This window comes from Sciurus vulgaris (assembly GCF_902686455.1).
Source record: "Sciurus vulgaris genome assembly, chromosome: 6".
Taxonomy (NCBI): Eukaryota; Metazoa; Chordata; class Mammalia; order Rodentia; family Sciuridae; genus Sciurus; species Sciurus vulgaris.
The window spans coordinates 163,769,945-163,793,064 of NC_136466.1; the positions used below are offsets into that span (position 1 = coordinate 163,769,945).

The 23,120-nt window shown below is 42.9% G+C and overlaps 1 protein-coding gene across 6 annotated transcripts in view; it reads left to right on the forward strand.

Moving 5' to 3' along the window:
• The window catches only part of CTNND2 (catenin delta 2), a 904,448-nt gene that overhangs the window by 631,616 nt on the left and 249,712 nt on the right, over positions 1-23,120 (forward strand). For all 6 annotated transcript variants that reach the window (XM_079145292.1, XM_079145294.1, XM_079145293.1 and 3 more), the window contains one exon: positions 19,464-19,596. In XM_079145292.1, the coding sequence (XP_079001418.1) occupies positions 19,464-19,596 (133 nt within the window). The remainder of the gene's footprint in view (positions 1-19,463; positions 19,597-23,120) is intronic.

The window sequence follows — 23,120 nt, forward strand, 5'->3', positions numbered from 1 at the left end:
CAAGATATCCCTGGCTACATTCACATAGTGTCCCCATGATATTGAACACCCAAGATGGCACACTGTCATGTGGGCAGTTGAAGTCAGCTGTGAAACAGGAGCTCAGTTGGAGCAGTTGCTCGGTCACCTACTCCATATGGCTTAATCTTCTCCCAACTGGGCTCTAGGAGGGAGTACCTAAGAGACCCAGCTGGAAGCTGCCTGTCGTCTTATGACCTGGGCACACACACAGACTGATTCAAAAAGTTAGCTCACTGAACTGTGGGATTGTCAATTCTGAAATTTATAAGGAAGACTGACAGGCAGGAATCTCAGGCACAAGTTGATTCAACCATCTTGAGGCAGAACTTTTTTCCTCTACAATTCTGTTTTTCTTCTTTCAATGACTTGATGAAGCGTACTCCATTATTGAGGGTCATCTCCTTGGCTTATGGTCAGCTGAGTATAAATGGTCCCCACATCTGCAACATCCTTTCAGGGCAACACTTTGATTCAGGTCTGATGAAATAACTGGGTACTGTATCTAGTCAAGTTGACACATTAAAACACAACCTTCTATAAAAAGAATTTGCTGATTCATAAACTGGGCATAGACAAAAAGCAGGAAAGAGACACAAGAATTTCCTAATTAGCTGCTCTTTGGGAAGCAGAGGGAAATCAGATATTAAATTGGGAAAAAAGTTTATAGATTTTCTGTTTAAAGGCACTTTGGGTAAGATTTTAAAATTGAAATGGGAATGCTGTTAAAGATGATGTAAAATTCTGAGGGTTTATTATTTTTAAATTTCTCAATCTCAGATGCAACCATTTTCTTCCATTCTAGAAGATTAAAAAAATACTTCTTAGTGAAATTCATAACTTGGTTAAATTTAAAAAAAAAAAATCCTTTTTTGTGCCAAAGTGAAAAGATTAGACAAAGTGAGACGTTGAAGTCTAATAAAGTCTAATAAAGTCATCTTGCAGCAGGAATTGGAACATGGAAGCCTTTTCCTTTTCAGCTTTTGTAAGGTTTTTCTGTGTGACCTTGAAGAGTTCCCTGAACCTGTTGTGCCTGAGCAGACACTTGTGGAGAAGGATTGCAGCGTTGGTACATGAACGTTTTAAAGGGTTGGGGGCCACCAGGTGGAGTCTCCTGTGCTGCCAGGGAGAGAGGGACTGAGCAGCCACCCGGTGCTGGCCCAGTGCCTCCTCTCCAACCCCACTTTGGGCTCCAGTCTGTCACCTGCCTGGCCTGGGGGCTGGCATCATGGCAGTGCATGCCTGGTCCCCAAACATGAAGGGTTTTGTGCTGCCCTTGGGTCTGCGGCTTCTTAGAGGAAATCCATTAAGCCTAAGGTGCCGTCTGACTTCCTGCAGACACAGCGCACACAGATCTGCTCTGAAAAGATCTGACTCTCAGAGAAATCTGAGTTTGATTGAGACACCAGAGCAGTGAAGGAGCATTATTCACCCCAGGAATATAACGATCGAAAATGCTACACCAGCTCAATTCCTTGATGGGAGAGAGCCTGACGGGTAATAAGAGAATGACAACGATGTTAAAATGCGTGAGGAGAGTTATTTAGCACAGTGACTCTCAGGTACCTTTTCTTACAAATACGTGCACATCCAGGAAGCTCCCTGTAAGGAGATGGAACAAAATCATTCCTACACTCATCGAGCAAGGCTTTCCTGGCCCTGAGAAGGCCTATCAACCACTGTTTGGTGGTTCATGAACTCTGATAAACTCTTGAAATGTTCCTGCTCCACCTGGAATGCCATCGCTTTTGGTTTTCTGTGCCCCAAGCCCGGCTGATGGCTAATCACTCACTTAGGTTCCATGAAGCCAAAGGTTGTCACTTACACCCTCTCCCGCTCTGTCCTTCACACCCATGACTCTAGAGCCAAACTCACTGCAGTCCCAATCTGTGAAGCCTACTGTGTCCTTTGTCTCTATCATCAGCAAGAAGCAAGAGAACAGAGGCCTCTCTGGTATGATCAGAGGCGTTCAGTGCCCTGGACCGTTGTCTTTCTGCTTCAGAAATATGACTCCGCACCAGTGGTTCTCAAATAGGAATGAGTCCCCCCACCCCAGGGGACATGTGGCAATATCTGCAGAGATTTTGAGTTGGCATGATGTAAGCAAAGGGGAGACTATTGGTGCTTCATTGGTAGGGACCAGAGATAGTGCTAAACACGTCCTGACACAGGTCAACTCTTATCTCCAACCAAGAATTATGTGACCCAAAATGTTAATAGTGCTGAGTCTGAGAACCCCTGCCTCACCCTGATGTTGCCCCTTCTAAAACTACTCATCCTCTCAGCCACTTGCCCCTGGGGCCAGTGACCTCGATTATTCACTGTGCTTCATTGTCAGTCCATGAATGTTTGGTGAATGAATGAACCCATGGGCCAGGCAGATATGAGCAGCAAGAGAACAAGCAGCTGATGGTAGCTTATTGCTTACTATATCTCATGTATGCTTTCGAACATCATTATTGTTTTATCTTCGAGGTATTTTTGCCCTGAAATAGTTTCACTATTTCTTCAAGTGCCTACTATGTTCAAGCCATGTGCTGGATGCTGAACGCACAGTAAGGAGGTAAGAATGACTTGAACCCAGCTCGCTGGAGTTTACTGCCTGGTGAGAAACCAGCATTGCACAGCTACACAGCAAGTGTGACGTTTCAGCGTGACAAGCTATAGAGGCTGCTTGCTTGCCACAGGGAAGGTCCCATGTGGTCAAGAACCAGCCAGTGCTTTCTGCAGTGATCTGACCCACAAGAGATATTTTAAGTCTGTCTGTGTACTAATATTCCCTGGGAATCGTGTCAACTTCCCTGTCACCAGGAAAGGACTTTTTCAAGTGCCATTTGAGTGGAATGGGCATTGGCCAGGCAGGTGGGGTTGGGGCACTTTAGCAAAGGGGAGGTGAGAGAACGTGGCGTGGCTAGCGTTTGGAGCTGCACGCAAGTGGGTGTGCATGCAGGGCTTGCACAGAAGGGCACAGAGAGCAACAGTACAGCTGGAGGAGGAGGCAGGGGCCAGAGCTGAGGCTGCAGTGGAGCCCAGCTCTGAGTGACAGCGTGAGCGGGGGTTCCTGGAAGGTCACAGAGATGCTGAGAATTGTCTGGGACTCCTCACGCTGACAGTGCTGTGCAGGATAAAGTGAAGGGGCACAGTCTGGAGTGAAGAGCCCTTTAGTATATTATCTCAGTTTTCAGAGCATGAGTAAATGAGGCCTTCAGCTCAGCCACGAGAATATCACAGGAAGAGAAATCATAGCCTTAGGTGTTCAAAGGAACTTGTAAGGCATTCTTTTATTCCTAGTAGCGTTTCCCCCAACAGTTAATGAAAAAACAGTCCCTTGTAAATATTTGTGTTGTTCCAAGATAGTCCTGCCCTGCCCTTCCCAGCATCCTGCTAGACTGGGTAGACTTTATGGTCATGGCAACTTTATGGGTTTCACATTTCAAAGAAAACAAGGCAAGACTGAGTTTGCCTTTACGTTACAATAGTCTGGTGACTTTAGTTCCAAGTATTTTTTATAAAAATATTTGAAACTCCCCGAGCTGTTAAGTCAACAGGAAAAAGAAATGTTCGGGTTCCAGTCTGCTTCTGTGTTGCACTTAGACTCGTTAAGGTTCTGGCTGTCTTCGGTGTCAAGCCAGTGTGTGCAAAGTCCAATCTCTGAGAGTGGCGTTTGGAGATGGCAGGGGCCAGCTATTGCAGACGGGAGCTGTAGGGGCAGAAGAGGGGCCGGTCCTCTTCTTGCCCAACATAAAGGGTCACGGCGGCACGGCTGACAGAAGAAGAGCCTGACATTTCTCTGATCATAGTTCTACGAGGTGTGGGAGCCTCCACGTTCAAGGCCAAAGCCTGTGTGAACTTGCTGCTTTCACCCTTGGATTGGATGAAGCAGAGAGCCTTGTAGGCATGTGGCTGGACCAAAGCGGTCAAGCTAATGGAAACCGGCGGAGTGGACACCCAGTTGGGCTGTGTGCACAGGGTCTTCTTGGCCTCTCTGTGTAGCTTTCCTTCCTGTAGGGCAGGGGCAAGACCCCTACAGAAATGGGGTCTTATGGCCTACTATCAAAGTAGATTAGAGGATTTCTTTAAGACCAGCTCTGATGCAGAAACATGAAAGGAAGCTATACTAATATATATATATAATATATATATTATATATAATTTGTATATATATTATATATATTTATTATATATATTAATATAATTATATGTAATTGTATATAATTACATATAATTATAGATATTATATATAATATATATGCTAATATATATTTGTATATATATGTATATTTATGTATGTATATATGTATGTATGTGTATGTGTGTGTGTGTGTGTGTGTGTATATATATATTTTTTTTTTTTGGTTTTATGGCTGACTTTAGGAAAAATGGCACTCAGTTTCCATGACATGCCTTAGAGAATGGGAAATCTAATTTCTATGCTTTTCTTGGGGGGATACGGAAAGGTGAAAGAAAGGCAAGAGAAAGTTGGAGAGAAAGGTTGCTTGTGAGGCAACATCCGAGGTCTTCACTTTGGGGTTCCATCTGCTGAGCCCCAGGAGAGCTCAGCTCAGAAGAGCCCTTTCTGTAGCTGAAATGCACTGGCACTTTTCGTGAAGTAGATTTACTTTGGATTTTTAATGCAAATCTTTTCTTTCCCTTCTTCTGTTTAACTACAAAGGAAGTATTAACTCACACAATAGGCAGTAAACTTAAAATACCAACTACTCTAAAGACTTAAAACCTAAATAGGTCAAGGGATATTTAGAAAAAACTCTCAGATGACATGAGTGTCATGGGAGATGAAGGGAAAGCATTCCATGATGTACCCTGAACCTTTAGTCTGCCATCCCTTAGAATAATAATTTTAAATAGTAACAACAACCCAAACTACTTGGTAGTCAGAGAAATAAAGATGTGGGGTTGAATTGACAGTTGCTGTGGCCTAACACAATGCCACTCACATATTGTTCTGGGTTATCAAAATGTGCAGAATATTCTAATCAATCACAGGTATTTGTAAATGCAAATAAGAGTCATAATTGCTTCTCCCAACTCAGTGAAATATTTGATAGATTTCACATTTCTCCTTGAAGTTAAAAAAGTAACTCTCAACTGAGTTTTCTGCTTTCTAATTTTTACATTACTGGACAGATCCAGATGTTCTCCTGAGTCTAGGAGACATGCATTTCCTCTGACCAAGGGGAATAAGAGCCTTCTCTGTGGTCTTGCCTCTGAGCACAGCCTGCACCTCTCATACGTACTCAAACGGAATCAAAACATCGCCTCAAGTGTACTGAAAAGGTGGAGTGTGCACAGTTCCCTTGTGCAACCCAGAAGTGGTGTTCTCTGCCCTCCCCGCTGTCAGATCACCCCGTGTCTGGACACAGGTGGAGGTAATCATGGAACCAAACTCACAGAGCCATTGTCAAGAGAGTGAATAGACAACTGACATTTATTGCGCAAATACTAAGGTCAAGTACATTAACACCGGGGTGACTTATGTAAATTTTCAAAACCCAAGGAGCTTCCTAGATTTGATGATTAAACAGCTATTGTTTTTGGAATATTCGCTCCATATTAAGTATTTTTCTGGTCATCATAGTGGATTTTAATCGAAAATACTAAATAGTTTCAAGGCAATATAATAAAATATACCAGAGAAATAAATAGAAATAAATGAATATGTTGAGAGTACAGGAAAATAAGTGTTTTCTGTTATATTATGTTTAAAGAAAATAGTTTTTTTAAATACAGCCTACAGAATTTGGTTGACTTCAAGTCCCGTTTGGAAGGCTTTAAACAGGGAACACTAAGATTAGTAGAAGAAAAAAAATTAGGGGAAGTTATTTTATCAGGAAGGCTTTATTCTTTGCATCGACAAATAACTATTGAAATAGGTGGGGGACAGGAATATGAAAGATGGTGGAATGAGACAGACATCGTTACCCTATGTACATGTATGATTGCACAGATGGTGTGAATCTACATGGTGTACAACCACATAAATGAAAAGTTGTACCCTATTTGTGTACAATGAATCAAAATGCAGTCTGAAAAAATAAAAATGAAGAAAAAGAAAGAAAAAAAAGGGTAGATACATGATATATATTTTTTGTATATCATAATTATTAATTGAATGGTAGGTGACCTACAAAACCAGAGAAAGGTAGAGCATAAATTTGGAAGAAGTTTCAAGAAATGGATTGTGGTTGGAGCTGAGCACAATTTAGAGACTGGCTCATGAAAGATAAGAAAAGGGTAATTGTCTGAGGAACTGGTTGAGAACATGGAGGTTTCTCCAGGTAGGACCTGTATTCCCTCCTCCATGACCTGATCTGGGCCTCAGAATTCTCAAAGTGAATTACCTGAACTTATAAGCAGAGAAAATATATTAGAGATGTTTGTTAGCAAACATCTAACATGTGTTTGTTAGCACGTAGTGGTTTATAAACGTAGTGGTTTTATAAAATGTTGTTGTGTGAGTTACTGATTTTTTTAAAATTACACAACTCTTGATTTAAAGAGCAAAAGCAATTACAGTTGACAGATATGTAAGACATGGTGTTAGTCCTAAATCAGGTGAGTTTTAGCTTATCCTAATGAAATTTCTGAGGGGTACACATTCATTCTTCTCCCCAACTTGTAATAGCTTTCAAAACTAGTAACAACAATGGTTTGATGAGACAGTGAGCCTCCTGGTTATGACAGTGAACTCTGAAGAGTCCGTCTGCATATTACTTCTGCCTCCATCACCTGGTTATTTCTGGACCTTAGGCAAGTTGCCAACAGACTCTGTGCTACAAGGACTACACCTATAAAATGGGCGTATTCATGCACCACCCCAGTGGGAGCAGGTGATCAGCAATGAGTAAGGCACATGTTATGATTTGGATTGAGGCGTCCCCCAAAAGCTCACATGTGAGATAATGCAGGAAGGTTCAGAAATGAATTGATTGGGGTTGTAAGTGTCTTAACCCAATCCGAGATTTAATCCCCTGGCAGGGATTAACTGAGTGGTAGCTGAAGTGGCAGGTGTGGCTGGAGGAGGTGGGAATTGGGCGTGGCTTTGGGTGTATATTTGTATCTGGAGAGTGGAGTCTCTCTCTCTGCTTCCTGATCATCAAGTGAGCTGCTTCCTTCCTCCACACTCTTCCACCATGATGTTCAGCCTCACCTGGAGCCCCAAAGAATGGAGCCTGCCTTCTATGAACTAAGACCTCTGAAACTGAAAGCCCTCAAGTAAACTTCTTCTCCTCTGTAATTGTGGTGATCAGGTCCTTTAGTCATAGCGTAAAAAGCTTGACCTAGGCACACAAGACGTGCACAAGAGGAAGAAGGTCTTCAACGGGTCGAGACTTATTTCTGTGTGAAAGGAAGTTATGTTAGTGTTTATTGTAAAGTAGTCTTATGTTCATCAGGTAATCTCCATGATAATTAAATCTCTAAGCATCTCTAGAGGTAGTGGGCAAAGGACTCCGTTCTTCCCGTTTCTGATCATTCCCGCATAGTCATGTCTACAAAGAACTGCTTGTCGCATTCATCCAAGAGCACAGCTTCCCGTGACTAAATTCATTTGCTTTCTCTGGCTCTCAGGTCCCTGATGTGATTCTTCCTTCTGAAATTTAAACCCATAAAAGCCCAAGAAAGGCATGCAAGAAAGGGCAAGAAATGGGTAGGAAGGAGGTCCCTTAAGATCAAATACGATATTGAAGATGTTAACAGCAATTTCACACGGTGAGGAGCATGCTGAATATAATAAAAGAAGCGTTTTCAGTAACCACGGCCACTAAAGTGGTATTTCTGTCATGAGCATTTCATGATCCCATGGTACTGTGCCCTTGTCCAGGTTAAACAGGAGAGAGAAAGTAACTTTGAATGTGGATATTTTCCCTAAATTATTTGTATTTTTATATTGTTAAATATAAAATATTAAATTTAATATAATATATTGCTATTGCTTAAGTCTTTCACAGTCATAAAATGATACATTTCAAAACATTTAGAAAAGAAAACTGTTAGAAATGAGTGGTAGTCTATTTCCCCAAATGACAAATGCTTAGGTTCATTTGACTTACTGAGTTGCTTAATGGAAATTCTGAATTTCAGCTACCCAACAAACTTCCATTCGGGTATGAACCATCTGCCCTTCCACTGCTACCTGTTCATTATGCTGCAGTTTCTCATCGAGGTTCAAGCCGCGGCTACTGTTAAAGCCAGTCACTCGGGGCTGGGATTGTGGCTCAGTGGCAGAGCACTTGCCTAGCATGTGTGAGGCACTGGGTTCAATTCTCGGCACTGCGTATAAATAAATAAAATAAAAGTTCACTGACAACTAAAACAATATTTTAAAAATAACCATTCACTTGGTTCTGTTCCCCAGCTCTGTGGCTCCAAGGTGTCCCAGGGCCACACAGCAGACACAGAGGAGCTCCCAGGGAGATTTTAAATTTTAGAGGGATGTACAACAAGGTCTGTTGGACACCGAGTAAAACATGAGTTCAAGTTCAGCTTCACAATTCTATTGTCTGACTTTACCCCTGACAACTTCATAACTCTGCAAACCTGGATTTTTAGAGCTTTTTGTGATTAAAAGTAAAAACATGTCAATAAAGGAGAGAAAATAAAGCGGGCATTTCCAAATCCAGTGTTTGAGAAGTTGCCTGGTGCCCCACAGCACAAATAGTCAGGGAGTAGATAATTCCTAAGTCGTTGGATCTAATCACTTAATAAACGGGGCTGTCAAATATTTCTTTTGGCCCAGGGACACCTGGAAACACTACGAAATCACAAAAAGCCTGTGAACCAACACAGTCTGAGAACATTCTGAATTCTATTAAGTCAAGCATTGAGAAGTATTCAGTTACTTCTCACAAAGAAACACTACTTGTTTTAATACATATACTTGTATGATAATTAAATATTGAATTCCATTTTTAAAGATCCAAATTCTGGTTTTGTTTTTGTTTTTCTAGTGGTTTTGGTTTGCTACCATGTAGACAGGACTTAAAACAATGCATTTCTTGCATATGGAAAAATGCTTAATGAAGACACTACTTTTCTTTATTTTTTGTGGTGGTAGGGCTTGAACCCGAGGCCTTACACATGCTTGCCTAGCAAGCCTTCTACCCCTGAGCTACAACTCCATCCCAGATACTGCCATTCTTAATTAGTGAAAAAGGTAATAGAAATAATGTACCTGTTGGTTATATCCGAGAGTAAACCTCTGTATATCTACCACTGGCTCTTTTCCTGTAGTCAAACCTCTTCCATTCGCCTTATCTGTCCCCTGCCCACTTTTAAATTATAGAGGTTGATGACAACAATAAGAGAAAATATCTTTAAATTTATTGCAAACTTTCATTTAATTTTCAAACTAGTCATAACCATTTGCTGAGAGTTAGCCACACGCTGATGTAATAAAAGCCTAGTCTAAGGCTTTATCAACAGGTCCAAGTTAAAGGTAATTGGACACCATTATCTTGAAATGAATTTATTATTATTATTATTGTTATTATTGCCCTTTGAACAGAAACTGGCTATTGTATTCAGTTGCACAGCTATAGAATCTTTTAAGATGAAGGTATAAGGTGACCTTTTGACACCCCTTTGACTCATGGTCTGCAGGGACTGCCAAAGAATATCCAATGTTGGCTGTTTTATTCAAACTAAAGGGTGAAAATAATCTCCATATTTTACACTTGGAAAAATTCAGACAGCAATAGTGGGAATAAGTTAATAGTCTCATATCAAATGTACTGTGAAATATAGTAAAAGAAACGACTGCGCAATTCCCTTCTACTTTGTGTCTAGTAATGAGAAGTAATTGTGAATAGCTACTTGGATGTTGTTCTTGTTTTTCTTTTTTAAAATTTTTTTTTAAATATTTTTATTTGTTCTAATTAGTTACACATGACAGTGGAATGCACTTTGACACAGCATACGTAAATGGAGTATAACTTCTCATTCTTCTGGTTGTACGTGATGTAGGATCACACCAGTCATGTAATTATATATGTACATAGGGCAATAATCTCAGATTCATTCTACCATCCTTCCTACTCCATATCCCCTCCCCTCCCTTCACTCTCCTCTACCTAATCCAAAGTAACTCTATTTTTCCATATATCAGAGAAAGCATTCGGCCTTTGGTTTTTTGGGGATTGGTTTATTTCACTTAGCATGATGTTCTCCAGCTCCATCTATTTACCAGCAAATGCAATCACTTCATTCTTCTTTAAAGCTTTGTAATATTCCATTGTGTATATATACCACATTTTCTTTATCCATTCATCTGTTGAAGGATACGTAGGTTGGTTCCATAGTTTGGTTGTTGTGAGTTGACGTGCTATAAACATTTGTGTGACTGTGTCACTGTAGTATGCTGATTTTTAAGTCCTTTGGGTATAAAAAGAGAAGTGGGATAGCTGGGTCAAATGGTGGGTCCATTCCAAGTTTTCTGAGGACTCTCCATACTGCTTTCCATAATGGTTGCACCAATTTGCAGTTCCATTAGCAATGTATGAGTGTACCTTTTCCCCCACATCCTCACCAATATTTATTTTTGTATTCTTGAAAATTGCTGCTCTGACTAGAGTGAGATGAAATCTTAAAGTAGTTTTGATTTGCATTTCTCTACTGCTAGAGATGTTGAGAGTGAAAATGAACTGAGCATGGTGGCACACGTCTGTAATTGCAGCAACTCCAGAGGCTAAGGCAGGAGGATTGCAAGTTTGAGGCCAGCCTCTGCAACTTAGTGAGACCCTGTCTCAAAAATAAATAAATAAATAAATAAATAAATAAATAAATAAATAAATAAAAAAGGGCTAGGAATGAGGATCGTGGCTCAGTGATAAAGTGCTCCTGGGTTCAATCCCTGGCACCAAAAATAAATAAATAAATAAAAGAAAAGAAAAAGAAAAAAGTTAATTTGAGAAAGAATTTTTATCTTCTTTAAGATTCCTTTAAGAGCAACGTGGAGCAGTCCACTCAAAGGGCTATGTTTGGCCCTTCTTTTTTGACATGGGCAGTAGTTACCATAGAACTAATTATGCAGCTGTGCTGTTTTATTTTTCTTCTTACTTTAGCAGCTAAACTCAATCACCACTCAATAAGCTTCCCTCCCATTCCTAACACATTCCAGGTTAAAGCCACGTGATCCATGAAGCCACTTTTCGGGCGCTGCCCTGAGGTGTCAGACTTGCTCTCTGGGGATTTCAGACTGTAAGGACAGAGAGTCAGACAGCGTGAGCTCCTGGCAACAAACCAGCTGGTTCACTTCCTCTTCTTCTTCCTGTTTTCACGTGTAGTTTTGTTATGGCATTGACAGATCCGGGTCATGGTTTTAACCCCCAGAATGGCACTGCTGCAGAGGCAGTGAGCGCTAAGATGGGGAGCTTCTGTGTAGCGTTTTCTTCCCCTTCAGATGCGCCCTGATGGCCTCCCGGGCAGCCCCACCCAGGTGTTGGGGGGAGTAGTGAGGCTGGCAGCCCCAGCCAGCAGGCCTCTCAGCCAGGCCTGGGCTTCCTCCTGGCGAACGTGAACACTTCCACCTCTCATGAACCACAGGCAAGGCCCTGTGTCCCTGATGGATCCTGACAGGGTCAGGACTCGCCATATCATCTCTGAATGCAGACAACACACAAATGTCATCCACACCACAAAAGATGGCCACACCACTCCCTGGCCAAAGTGACTACTGCTTCTCTGTCCATCACAGGTTGAATGTTGCTCTGTTCTTCCCTCCTCCTAGAAAAGTGAGATGCTTTAAGATGCCCAGTCACAGATACCTAGGCATATCCAAATATGTATAATAAAATACATTAGAAATAACTTAGGTCTTTGTGACTTTTTCCTCAAAATCTGAACCATGAGGCACAATCCTGATCTTCTCCTGATACTAACAGACTGAAAGCCATAGATCAAACATCCTTACATCCTGTCCTCCTAATCTGAAATCCCAGAGCATCAAATTCCTTCCTTCCAATCCCCACCCTGGGTCCACACATCGAGGTGTTTTTCTAAAAAAACAAAACGGGCTATTAATTTTAAAATAGGTACATAGTTGTAGAATATAAGCATTTTCCATAAAGTCATTATGTTTTACAAGGTAAATTTTATGGGTACTAATTTGCAATCTTTTCCCTTGGGCTATGTGCCACCAAACAAAACCTGTTCAAATTTTCAGAGCAACTCAGTTCTTATGTATATGTATTATTAATTTTTCCCTGCGTACCATATTTTTCTTGAAACATCTAGGAGCCTTAATGAATAAATAAATAGCATTTTAAAGTTAATTGACACTACATAGGTGTTATGATATCGTTATGATATAACTGATAATGTTCTTTGTCCTAATCATCTTTTAAAATATTTAGGTCTTCAATAAAAGCAGAAAGTCATTGATATTTAAACTATATGTGATTTTAAGTGCTAAATAATATCATAAGCTTGGGCTAATCATGGGACATTATTTTTCCTCCTCAACTTCTAACAGATTGAATTCAGAGAAGAAGCCCATTAAGCTCGGCGGAGATTAATTCCAGGCACTTGGTACCCATGAAAGTTCCAGGGAACTGATTTTTCATGATTTTACTGTTTGTCTCTTTTCACTTCGGCAGTTAGGAGAAACCTTGCCACTTCAAATCATTCCTCCTCGTTCTCAAATACTAGGTCCTAGTCTCCAAAAGCTGGCCCAGGCTGCCCACCCGCCCAGGCTGGGCTGAGATGGGTGGCGGGCCACCCTTCCGTGGGGAGGAGGCTGCTTTCCAATGGGTCCCCTTTGCCTACACTTCACATGCCCCATCAGAGTCCTGCTGGCTCCCGCTGCACCAGACTCTGCTCCTAGCTCCCTCTGTTCCCTGCTGCCCCGACTTTGCCCTGCGCTCCCGGGCTGCTGGGCACAGCAGCCCCAGGGATGCTCTCAGGAACTGGGCTTCACCTGGTGTATTTGATTCACAGAAATGAGCACTTTCAGGCCTGCAGTTTATGCATCTTAACAGATGCATAATGTCCACAGAACCACCATCCAGCTACCTCTCTGGAGAAGCACCTAAGGGCCTGCAGTCGCTGGCATGTCCTCTGTAATCTATCTCCTCTCCCAGCAAGGTCCAGGGGCCCACTCCACTTCCGCCACTGCCTCTCGCCTCTTGCCTGCTGTGCCAAGCCCACTCCTGCCTCAGGGTCTCCCCTGGCCACGCACAGTCACAACACCTGCGCACCCCACACCCCACCAACACAGGCTCTGACTCTCCCCATGTCCACGCTCATTCCCCATCAAGTTGAAACGCGTTTCCTGTGGAAGCCAAACCGTTGTCACATAACTGAACACCTTCAAGGGACAGAACTCTACTTCTGAGTGCCCGGGTCATTGGAGTCTGAAGGCGCCATGTTGGAGAGGGGGTCCTTCTGGGGGCTTGAGGGAGGCTTGACCCAAGTCTCCTCCTAGGTTCTTGGGTTGCCAGGTATACTTAGGGTTCCTCGGCTTGCCGTTGCCTGTCCCCAGTCTCCACCTCCATCTGCACACCACCTTCTTCCCTCCATCCAGGTTTGTCTTTTACAAAGACACTCCTTTTGTATTTAAAGCCATTCCAATTTAGTACAGTCTTGTCTCAGTCTTTACCTTAATTATGTTTGGAAAACACTATTCTCAAATAAGATGGCATCTTAAGGTTCTAGGTGGACAGGAAATGTTTTTGGAGGCAAAACTGTTTACCCTACTAAACTTTCCTGAGAAGTATTATCTTTTTCTCTTTTAACAATTCATTACCAGCTCCCATCTGAAAGTGAGTTCCCCAAAGGCAGGAGTGTGTGCTGTGTTCAGTGCTGTGTCCCGGTGTGTGGACTGTGCTGCACCCTTAGACACAACAGGCAGGCTGGCAGGAACAGGGAGAAGTGAAGGCTCCAGGCCTGTGGAAGCAGACGCGGACCAGGGAGGCTGCATTTTCAAATACACAGGTTAACAGGAGGTGGTCAGGAAGGCCGCGTAAATCAGCAGAAGGGCCTGCCTGGTACACAGTAGCCACACGAGGCTCTCAGAGCCGGACTTGGAGTTGGTGCCTCTTGGCGGTGGAGGGTCTTCTGCATTATTTCCTACAGCTGCTATTACAAAATGACACAACATTACTCCATTAAAACAACACGCTTTCACTCTCTTCTAGTTCTGTGAGCTGGAGGTCCCCACTACGGTACACTGTGCCACAGTCGAGGCAGCGCCAGTACCGTGCTCCTTCCAGAGCTTGCAGAGGGAGGTGCATCTCCGAGCCTCCGGCAGCTTCCAGAGCAGTGCCTTCCTGGCTCCTGGCTCCTTCCTCTGTCTGCAGCCTCCCCTCCCACTTCACGGCTTCCCTGCCTCCTCCTGTGGCCAATCTCCTTCTAGGTCCCTGTTTTATGGATGCTTGTGATGGCATTTAAGGCCCATTGAGTGGCCCAGGATAATCTCCTGTCTCGGAACCCTTAGTGTGGTCACATGTGTGTCAGGGTCCTAAGCCCCCTTGCTCTTCTCGACCAGCGACAAGGGAAGGGGACACTCCCCAACAAGGTCAGACCGGGATAGGTAGGGCCGACTGACCGCCCGCTCCCAGCCCTCCGGGCGGAGGACAATCAGACGCGTCAGGGAGACCCGTCACAGCAGGTCTCGTTTATTGAGGAAGCCACACAGCTTTTATGTAGGGTGGGGGCTAGGCGGGAACCAATCAGCTTAAAGGTCAGCAAGGCATGGGGTGTTCACGCAGGCGAGAGTCCCATAGGATCAAGTTGGCGGAACTGTTGTTAACCATCCCTGACGGTGGTCCGGTTTATCGTCATGAACCTTTGAAACCGCCTTTGAGCCTTGATCTTGCTCACTCGCCAGGGAGTAAGGAGTCAGCCTGAGTTAGTTAACGTGTCATTAGTCCCAACACATGTGCAAAGGACACTTTGCCAAACAAGGCAACACTCACGATGTCAAGAATGAGCCAGGAATTAGGACCTGGATAATGTGGGGTTACTGTCCAGTCTCTCATGTAGTCTAACCAGAGACCAAACACAGAGCAAGTTCGCACTCAGATTCTTCCCTCCTGATTTTCCTGTGGGATTCTGTCCTTTTGCTGAACCAACGGTACTAGTCCCTTTTCTTCTGCATTAGTTTCTCTCCTGCTGGCAGGTGACTTGTAAGGTCCTCGTGAGCTGGGCACAGGCAGGTCCGTGGAGCATAGTGACTGCTCCATCATGAGGCTGGATCCAGAATCCGTGGTGGGATGAATTCAGGCTTATGCTGCAGTTCGGGGAATTCCATCTTACTCGAAACACAAGGACTGAAGAAAGCCTTTCAACCTCGCAGCTGTATAAGAATGGAGCCCGCTTTCTAGATAGTCCTCATTCTGGTGCTACTGTTTATTTAAAAGCAAAGATTTTTTAACACGACTGACCTTATCCTTTTTATTGTTGGTCACAAACTTTAGGAAAGAGGGTTAAGACATTAGTGCTTTCATGTGTGCATCGTTGGGTGAGTTCTGTGGCGTTGGCAAGAATTGAAATGTCTTCTTTTTACTATTTTTAAAATCCTGAATTTTTATATCTGGTGCCCTTCAATCTTCCCAGCTGAATCAACAAGCCAGCATAAAATCAAAGCAGCCTAACTTCATGGCTCTGGATATGAACGTCAAAGGCAGTGGGGTCTTCAAAACTTTTAAAGTTTGAAAGTTCATGAGTGATAAAGATTTCCACACCTTGGTGTAACTTCCGTACAGTCGGGCTCCCCGTGGAAGTTATTCAGGTTTGCGTCCAAAGTGAGCAGTGTCCCCTCTGACGTGAAGCTGTGTCGGAAACCAAAGTCCGAATTTGTGGGGACCCTGGATGTCCCTGCACTCTTTCCCTCCGGGAAACTTGATCAAATGTTGACACTCCTCCAACTCTTTGGTCTCAGTCCCAGCGTGACGTTGTAAAGATCTTCAAACTGTTTGCTATTTAGCTGTGTGCTAAGTGTTGTGATTTTAACAGCTCAGGCAGTCCATATAAGAGTGAAGGTTTAGTCACAATATTGTTGGACTATGTGACAGGTTTTAATGAAGAAAAGGTTACATTTGCATATTCTCCAGTTCCATTAACATTCTAAAGTGAAGCCCAGTAACAAATGAGTTTTGAGTTCAGCTTCCTAGGAAATTATAGATGCTTCTTACTTATTAGTCTCCTTCTCTTTGTCTAGTTATATGTAACACCTGACATTTCTAGAGAGCCCACACTGTGTGCCTTGGTGCCTGATGTTATTGCTGATCTCCCACCATTATGCCTGGGCAAGCATTATCATCATCTCAGGGAGGCAGATGGACTCCAAGAGCACCCGTGTGGCCAGCGCCTCCCAGGCCAGCCAGCAGAGGCCCAGCAGCAAGCCACACAGACCTGAGCCCAGGACTGCAGAGAAAGCTGGTGGGGCAGTGGGATTCTAACGAAGTCTGGTTCCATCCAAGGAAGCTTGCCCACTCTGCCACCCTGCCTCCAAGGGGAGTGACAAGAAAGGAAATAGTTTCAAAACAGCAAATTTTGCTATAAGCTAAAGCAATCTTTCTCTTTTCACTTATATTTCTTCATATAAGCTTAATGTCCAAATGGATAAATGTCAATAAAAGGCTTTGAGGTTTTTAAAAAATTAAAATGTGTTACATAAATCACAAAAGAAAAATACATCCCTAGTCGCAGTCTTAGGCTAACAATTACTAGAATACATCTCGCTCTGAATAGTTTGCTAAGCACTTACAAATTTATTGTATCTTCGAGGAGATCAGTGCAATTATTTATTCTCTGTAATATTATTATGTTGTTATATTATGCTGTTACTCCCTATTTCATCTGTGGAAGACAAGATCAATAAAGACTAAGGGACTCTCCCACATTTATGAGATACAATGGACAAAGCCAGAAGTTCAAGTCTGAAGTTCAAGTTCGGAATTCTTTGCCAGTTTTTTGGTGCTAAATCCTAGGTTCATCCTCCTACAGTAACCAAGAACAGAGGCAGGAGAGAGTGATGTGCACCTGTCCTCCAGTGTGGCCAGCTCTGAGAGTCAGGGGAGGCTATGTAGAAGGCCACAGGGACCTCAAGTCCCTTTACCAAGAATGGTGGGAGCCACTGAGGGCTTGAAGCAGGAAAGTGGGACAGTCAAGTTCGTTTTGGCATGGTTAGTTGACAGGTGGTGGGAAGAGCCAGGAGGCAGGAGGCGACTGGCAGCTGGAGCTAGGTCTGTGGAGGAAGAAATAGGGATGGAGTGGGTGGTTGGGATCCCAGAGGTTTGCGGCTAGGGGAGAGGTGAAGCTGGGGCCAGGGTCCTTCTGACCTATCGGTAAGGAGCTTGGATCTCTTCTGGATTCATGCTTCTTTGGAATGTTCACATCAGTTGTGGGGAAGGGGTGCACATGTGTACCCACTGCATCCATGTGTTCAAAGAATCTCTAAGTCTTCTCCTCTGGAGCGCTTGTTCAAAAGATCTCTTGATATATGCCCTATCTGCCTTTGCCTATTTGCCTTTGCAATTACCACCTGGTTAATAAAGTAGACTGAGATGAGTTCTTTACTAATCACTTCCCAATAGCCTAAACCTACCTGAATTCATCTTAGCCACCCATTGCCTTTAATTTATAGGCACCCTGCAGATTTTGATTTGATTCACAAAGAATATAATTCTAGAGAGCTACTATTATCAGAAGGACCTTGCTATCTCGGTATTATGAGGTGGTTTGGGATCATGTGACAAAAGGAATTTAAATTAGAAAGAAGAACCAGCTTCAAGTTTTCAATCCATAATTGTTTTCCACTGTGATCACATATCAAAAAGAATTGAGCATCAGCAGTCACTTAGGTGCGTTTCCTAGCAAATGTGCTATTGTGCTACGTCTTTTGGAGAATGTCCTGGTATATGCATAAGATGGTATGTAAATTTATTGAATAGTCAGTGCACATGAAATCAAATGCTTTATCTTTCCAGTAAAATGAAGCCACTTCAGAAGCCTAACTGTTCCATAGTGTCCTTAGTAAAGCAAGCACCAACACCTTTCATCCTTGACAACTCTACCAGTTGTGATAAAGGAAAGATAAAGAGGACAGGTTAGAACCCACGAGGACACTCTTAACCTTTGTCTCCTCCTCTGACGCCTCTGTGCAGATGACAGCGCTGACCTGGCATCAGTAGGACGCTTGCTTCTGAGCTGTCTCACGAGGTGCTGGGTGGCCGCTGCACAGCCATCTCGTCCCTCCTTAGCCCATCTTTCAGATAAATAGCACCCTCTGTGCCTCGGGGGTCAAGTTTCATTGGTGGCCTCAGCGGTTGCTTTTTTATTTCTCTGTTAAAAATTGGTTCCCTGCTTTAAGAATAGAATCCATAGAGTTGGTCCTGCCAGCACTGGAAATCTAACTGGTTGAGCTGAGGGATGTCAGAAAAGAATATCCGTTTGCACAGTGGTACAGTCTCACTTCTGATTTAGGATATTCTAGAGCATATTTCTTAAGGTTAAATAGAAAAACAGAAGCTTTTTGGAGTAGCTCAGATGTAAGAAGGAGGATTCAGGAAAAGAATACATGGAGCATAAACCTTCTTAACGTTCTATGAATAAGCCAATGTCTTTAAATAAATAATTTCCTTTTGGAAAGTCATCTTATTGTTTGTACTTTTATCCCCAGAAAATCATTAAGTGAATATGTCTACTTTTTTTCCTTTTCTTTTTTCACTTTTGTCTATTTTTTTCAGTGCTGAAGTCGGTCTATTTTTTAAAAAGAGATGATGAAAGTAGCAAGAACAAAAATGAAAATAATAATGATATCAGCATCACCTGCTCTCCTAAGTTATATTTTCTTATATCTGAAGATTTAGCTAAATGCCATGCCTCAGTTTATTTAAATAATATATTAGGAAAATGTGATCTCTTATAAAGTATCTACTTAAGCTCATGAAAAGTGTGTATATTAATAAAATCAGGGTCATGTTATTTTTATAAATGTGGAACTTCAGTCAATACATTTAACTTCATTTATATATGTGTATGTAATCTTTTTGTTTTTTATTTTGGTAGTGGGGATTAAAACCAGGGGCACTTAACCACCGAGCCACATCCCTAGTCTTTTTTGTTTTTAATTTTGAGACAAGGTCTTGATAAGTCTTTCAGGGCCTCGCTAAATTGCTGAGACTGGCTTTGAACTTGTGATCCTCCTGCTTAGCATCCCAAATCGCTGGGATTACAGACATGTACCACCACGCCCAGCTACATATGTGTATAATTTTATATAATCAACGTGTATGTATGCACTTAAAAACTATTTACACAAGATGATCTTTTCAAAATGCTCTCTTAATGCCTCAGTGTATAAGAAAAGCAGAACAACCATTGTGAAATATTTCTGTGCAAACTATTTAGTACATTTCCTAAGGGTGCTGGCCATATGCCAGTCTGGAGGGCTCATCCTCACGTTCTCCTGCCTTCCTTTTGTTCAGAGAATTTGGATGGAGAGACCCGGAACTGCCCGAAGTGATCCAGATGTTGCAACATCAGTTTCCTTCAGTCCAGTCTAATGCTGCAGCCTATTTACAACACCTCTGTTTTGGAGACAATAAAATTAAAGCTGAGGTAAGCGCTACTTGAATTCTCAAATGAAAAGGTGTCAGACTGATAAGCATTTAGAATTTTTTAGAGTAATGTCAATGGGAAAAGACATCAGTAAACTCAAGTTGGGTTTTCACATTTGGACCTCTCTGTAAGCCCCAAACATGGTTCTTTCCATCCAGTTAATCAGCATTGCCTCTGCATGACCAAGGAGGCATGCCAGAAGCAGAGGCTGGCTCATCACAGCACATTCTGGGTGTGATTAGCCTTCCTCTTCTGAATTCCACCTCTGGGGTCATCTCTGCCCCTAAGTCCAAAAAACATACCAAGCATCATCAATTATTTTTTCTGAAATTGCAATCAATATGAGGAGTTATGGCCTATCCTTCTTGGAGAACTCCTTGATAGGATGGGGATGTTGGACAATAAACTGGCTTTCTCTTCTAAACAAGCATTTCAAAGCCATTTACAAAGGTAGCAGCAGATAGAATATGCATATATGTGATCCATTAAAGAGAGTATTGTCTGTGTCCATCACACAAATGAGTGTTAACATGCCCTGTTCTTTTGGAACACTCTAAAGTGCGTAACATGTTGTGTTGTGTGATTAGTTTTGGAAAATCACCATGGTCACTGCAACTCTGATTTTTTTAGATAAAGGATAAGAATTTACATACAAGCAGCTGAGTCATCAAATTTTTATAAAAAGATTTTATAAACTATAATGAGTCATCTCCATAGCATGTAAGCAATTTTGAGGATGAGTCTAAATTAGTTTATGAGTGGAAAGAAGAGATTTGAAGATATAATTGCAATTTATTATAGATTTTGCTTGCTTGCACTGGGATGTATATAACCCAGCAGCTTTCTGTCTTTTTTCTCTTCCTTCCACTGGGACTACAGATGACTTGGTTTATGCCCAATCTTATCAGAAAAGTCATATTTCTTGTTTGAATGAATGTGGACCAGTGGTGTGCAACCAGGTGTGATTTTTCTCCTGAGTTACATTTGACATCTGAGGACATATTTTCATTGTCACAATTGGAGGAAGGTGTGGTAAAGCTACTGGTTTCTCCTGGATAGAGGTTGGAGATGCTGCAAAACATCCTATAATACACAGGGAAGAACATACTGCTACCCAGCCCCAGTATGAATACCGCCAAATTTAGACAGAGAAATATATTGTCCACCAAAGGTAAATTTAAAATGTGAAAAAAATACCTACTATTAAAATGACCTAAAAATACATCAGTTATGTGACTCTCATCCCCAAAGGAATTCATCTTAGTCATTTTTAATGGAAAACAAAGCGGCTGTGCAAACTGAAGGTCAGACTTCCAGTTACGGCATCATGTACTGGTATATAATGTTTTGAAGAATACACCCTTGAGAGTTTCTCCAAAGTCCACGAAAGCATCCCATCCATTGTTGGCACAGGGTTGTCCCAGGATTAGGGTGGGGCCTTCCCCCAAGTGAGCTGGAGCCCACCCAAAATGTCATTCCAGTGTTGAGACTGCAGCGCCCATCTCACACCAGGACAGAGAAGGTGGAGTGCTCACGTGAGGAGGCTTTGCTCGGTGAGCAGCATGGCTGCCATCCATCTAAAATGGGCCTGAGAGAGTTCTGGAAAGGAGTCTGGCTTGAGATCCTTTGGTGGGTAGGAAATGGGTTCTCACATGTGGGGCCCTGCGTGGGTAGAAACTCTCCTGGTGCCAAAGGAGGAAAACACCTAAGCCTTCTTTTCAGCTTGTTCGGATGAAGGGCAGAAGACAGAGAGGGGTGAGGCTTAAGAGCTATCAGAAGTCAAACTTCAGAAAATAGAGCAAGATTCTATTTTCCCCCCAGTACTAGGGATTGAATCCAGGGGTGCTTTACTACTGAGCTATACCCTTCAGCCCTTTTTAACATTTTTTTACTCTAAGACAGGGTCTTACTAGGTTGCTAAGGCTGGTCTTGAACTTGAGATCCTCTTTGGCTTCCCAAGTAATTGAGATTACATGCATGAACAACTGCATCTGGAAAAACTCTGTATCCCAAGCCATCACCTGGTCGTGGCTGTGGGTACAGGCATCATGGCCCAGGGTAGTTTGAACTTGCTTGCTAACTGACTCTGTATATGTGCTCCAAGTTCATGGCTAGGCATGGAGGCCTCTTAGTAGTGATGCCCACTAAAAACTGGCTGTAGACTTATTTGTGGCTACACTGGAATTAGCCTCAATGTCCTGTGGTTCACAGTGGCTGTTCAGTGAAGGGGCACATATATAACACCAGACAGAGGCAGCTCTCCATGCTGGACCCCTTGCTCATCAGCAGCTACCTGGAACAAGCCAGTTGTCCACTGGAGCCTCTTTAAAATAGAGAGGCTGACACCTTTGAGGGGATTAAGGGACCTCATGTCTGCAGACTGCTTAGTGGTGGAACATCCACTCACCATGTTCTTTCCGCACAAGGAACATAGTACACTGAAGCTATTTCACCTTATGAATGTATATGTGCACATGTGTGTGTATATCAGTGTGTGCTTATCTTTACTCTGCTGTGGATTCCTTCCGGGTCATCTGCATCACCTCTCAGTGTTTGGAGTGCCCTCCAACAGCTGGCACTAGAGTAGTGCTTCCAATTGTCCCAGCCCTCCTCCACTCCACCTGCCAGCTTGCCGGCTCCATGCCAATGGTGCCTGGTACTTATGAGGCTGGAGTTAGGAGGAAAACAAGGGTGGTGTCAGGGTGGTGAATGCCTTGATATTGAGCAGAAAGCACGAGATCAAAGTTGCTGTCAGCCGGAGGGACAGAGAAGTGCAAAAGGCCTGCATAAAACCCAGAAGGAGCGGCCCAGCGCTTTCCTTTCTCCCCACCCTCAGTCAGTGGGGAGTATGTACATGCATGCAAAACTCTGATAAGAATCCTCCAGACCTGTTTTGTTCCCTCATCCCCACTCCGAGCCCGAACTGTTAGTAATGGGTTCTCCGTTTGTGACGGATGGCTGCCTGTCATGTTTTCATATACAGGTATTGATTTTTGTAATTACCTGTTGTCCAAATACTAATCTTGCAGGCACTAGCCTTTCCAAATTTACTCAGTCCTCTAGTCTTTCTATTGCATTTTATTGGATTGATTTAGCCCTTCAGTCTACATTTCATTATTAGTATTGACTCTGCTCACACAATGGATAGGCCATTGAGCAAAAGGCAGAATTAAATCTCCTATATGCGGAGGGTCATAAATCATGCCTCGCTCGTTCCTTATTACAGTGCTTTGTACAGATTTCATATAATGAAGCCAAGAAATTCAGTTTTGTTCAAATGATGCTGGATCTTATAGGTACAAAGTAGAGAATTCACTGCCATAAATCATAGACGAAAGCCCTGGTCCTAACTTTTCCTTCCGGCCTAGTGAACTGGGGTTTGAGTCTCCTGAGCCTCCCTGCGGTGAGGTAGAACTCAGAAGAGAGGACCAGGCAGGGTCCAGTTTGACAGTCTCCAGTGACTTAGGTGAAATCTGCATTCCATGGGGCGTCCTGGCCCAGGGTGGGACATTCAGTGATAAGCA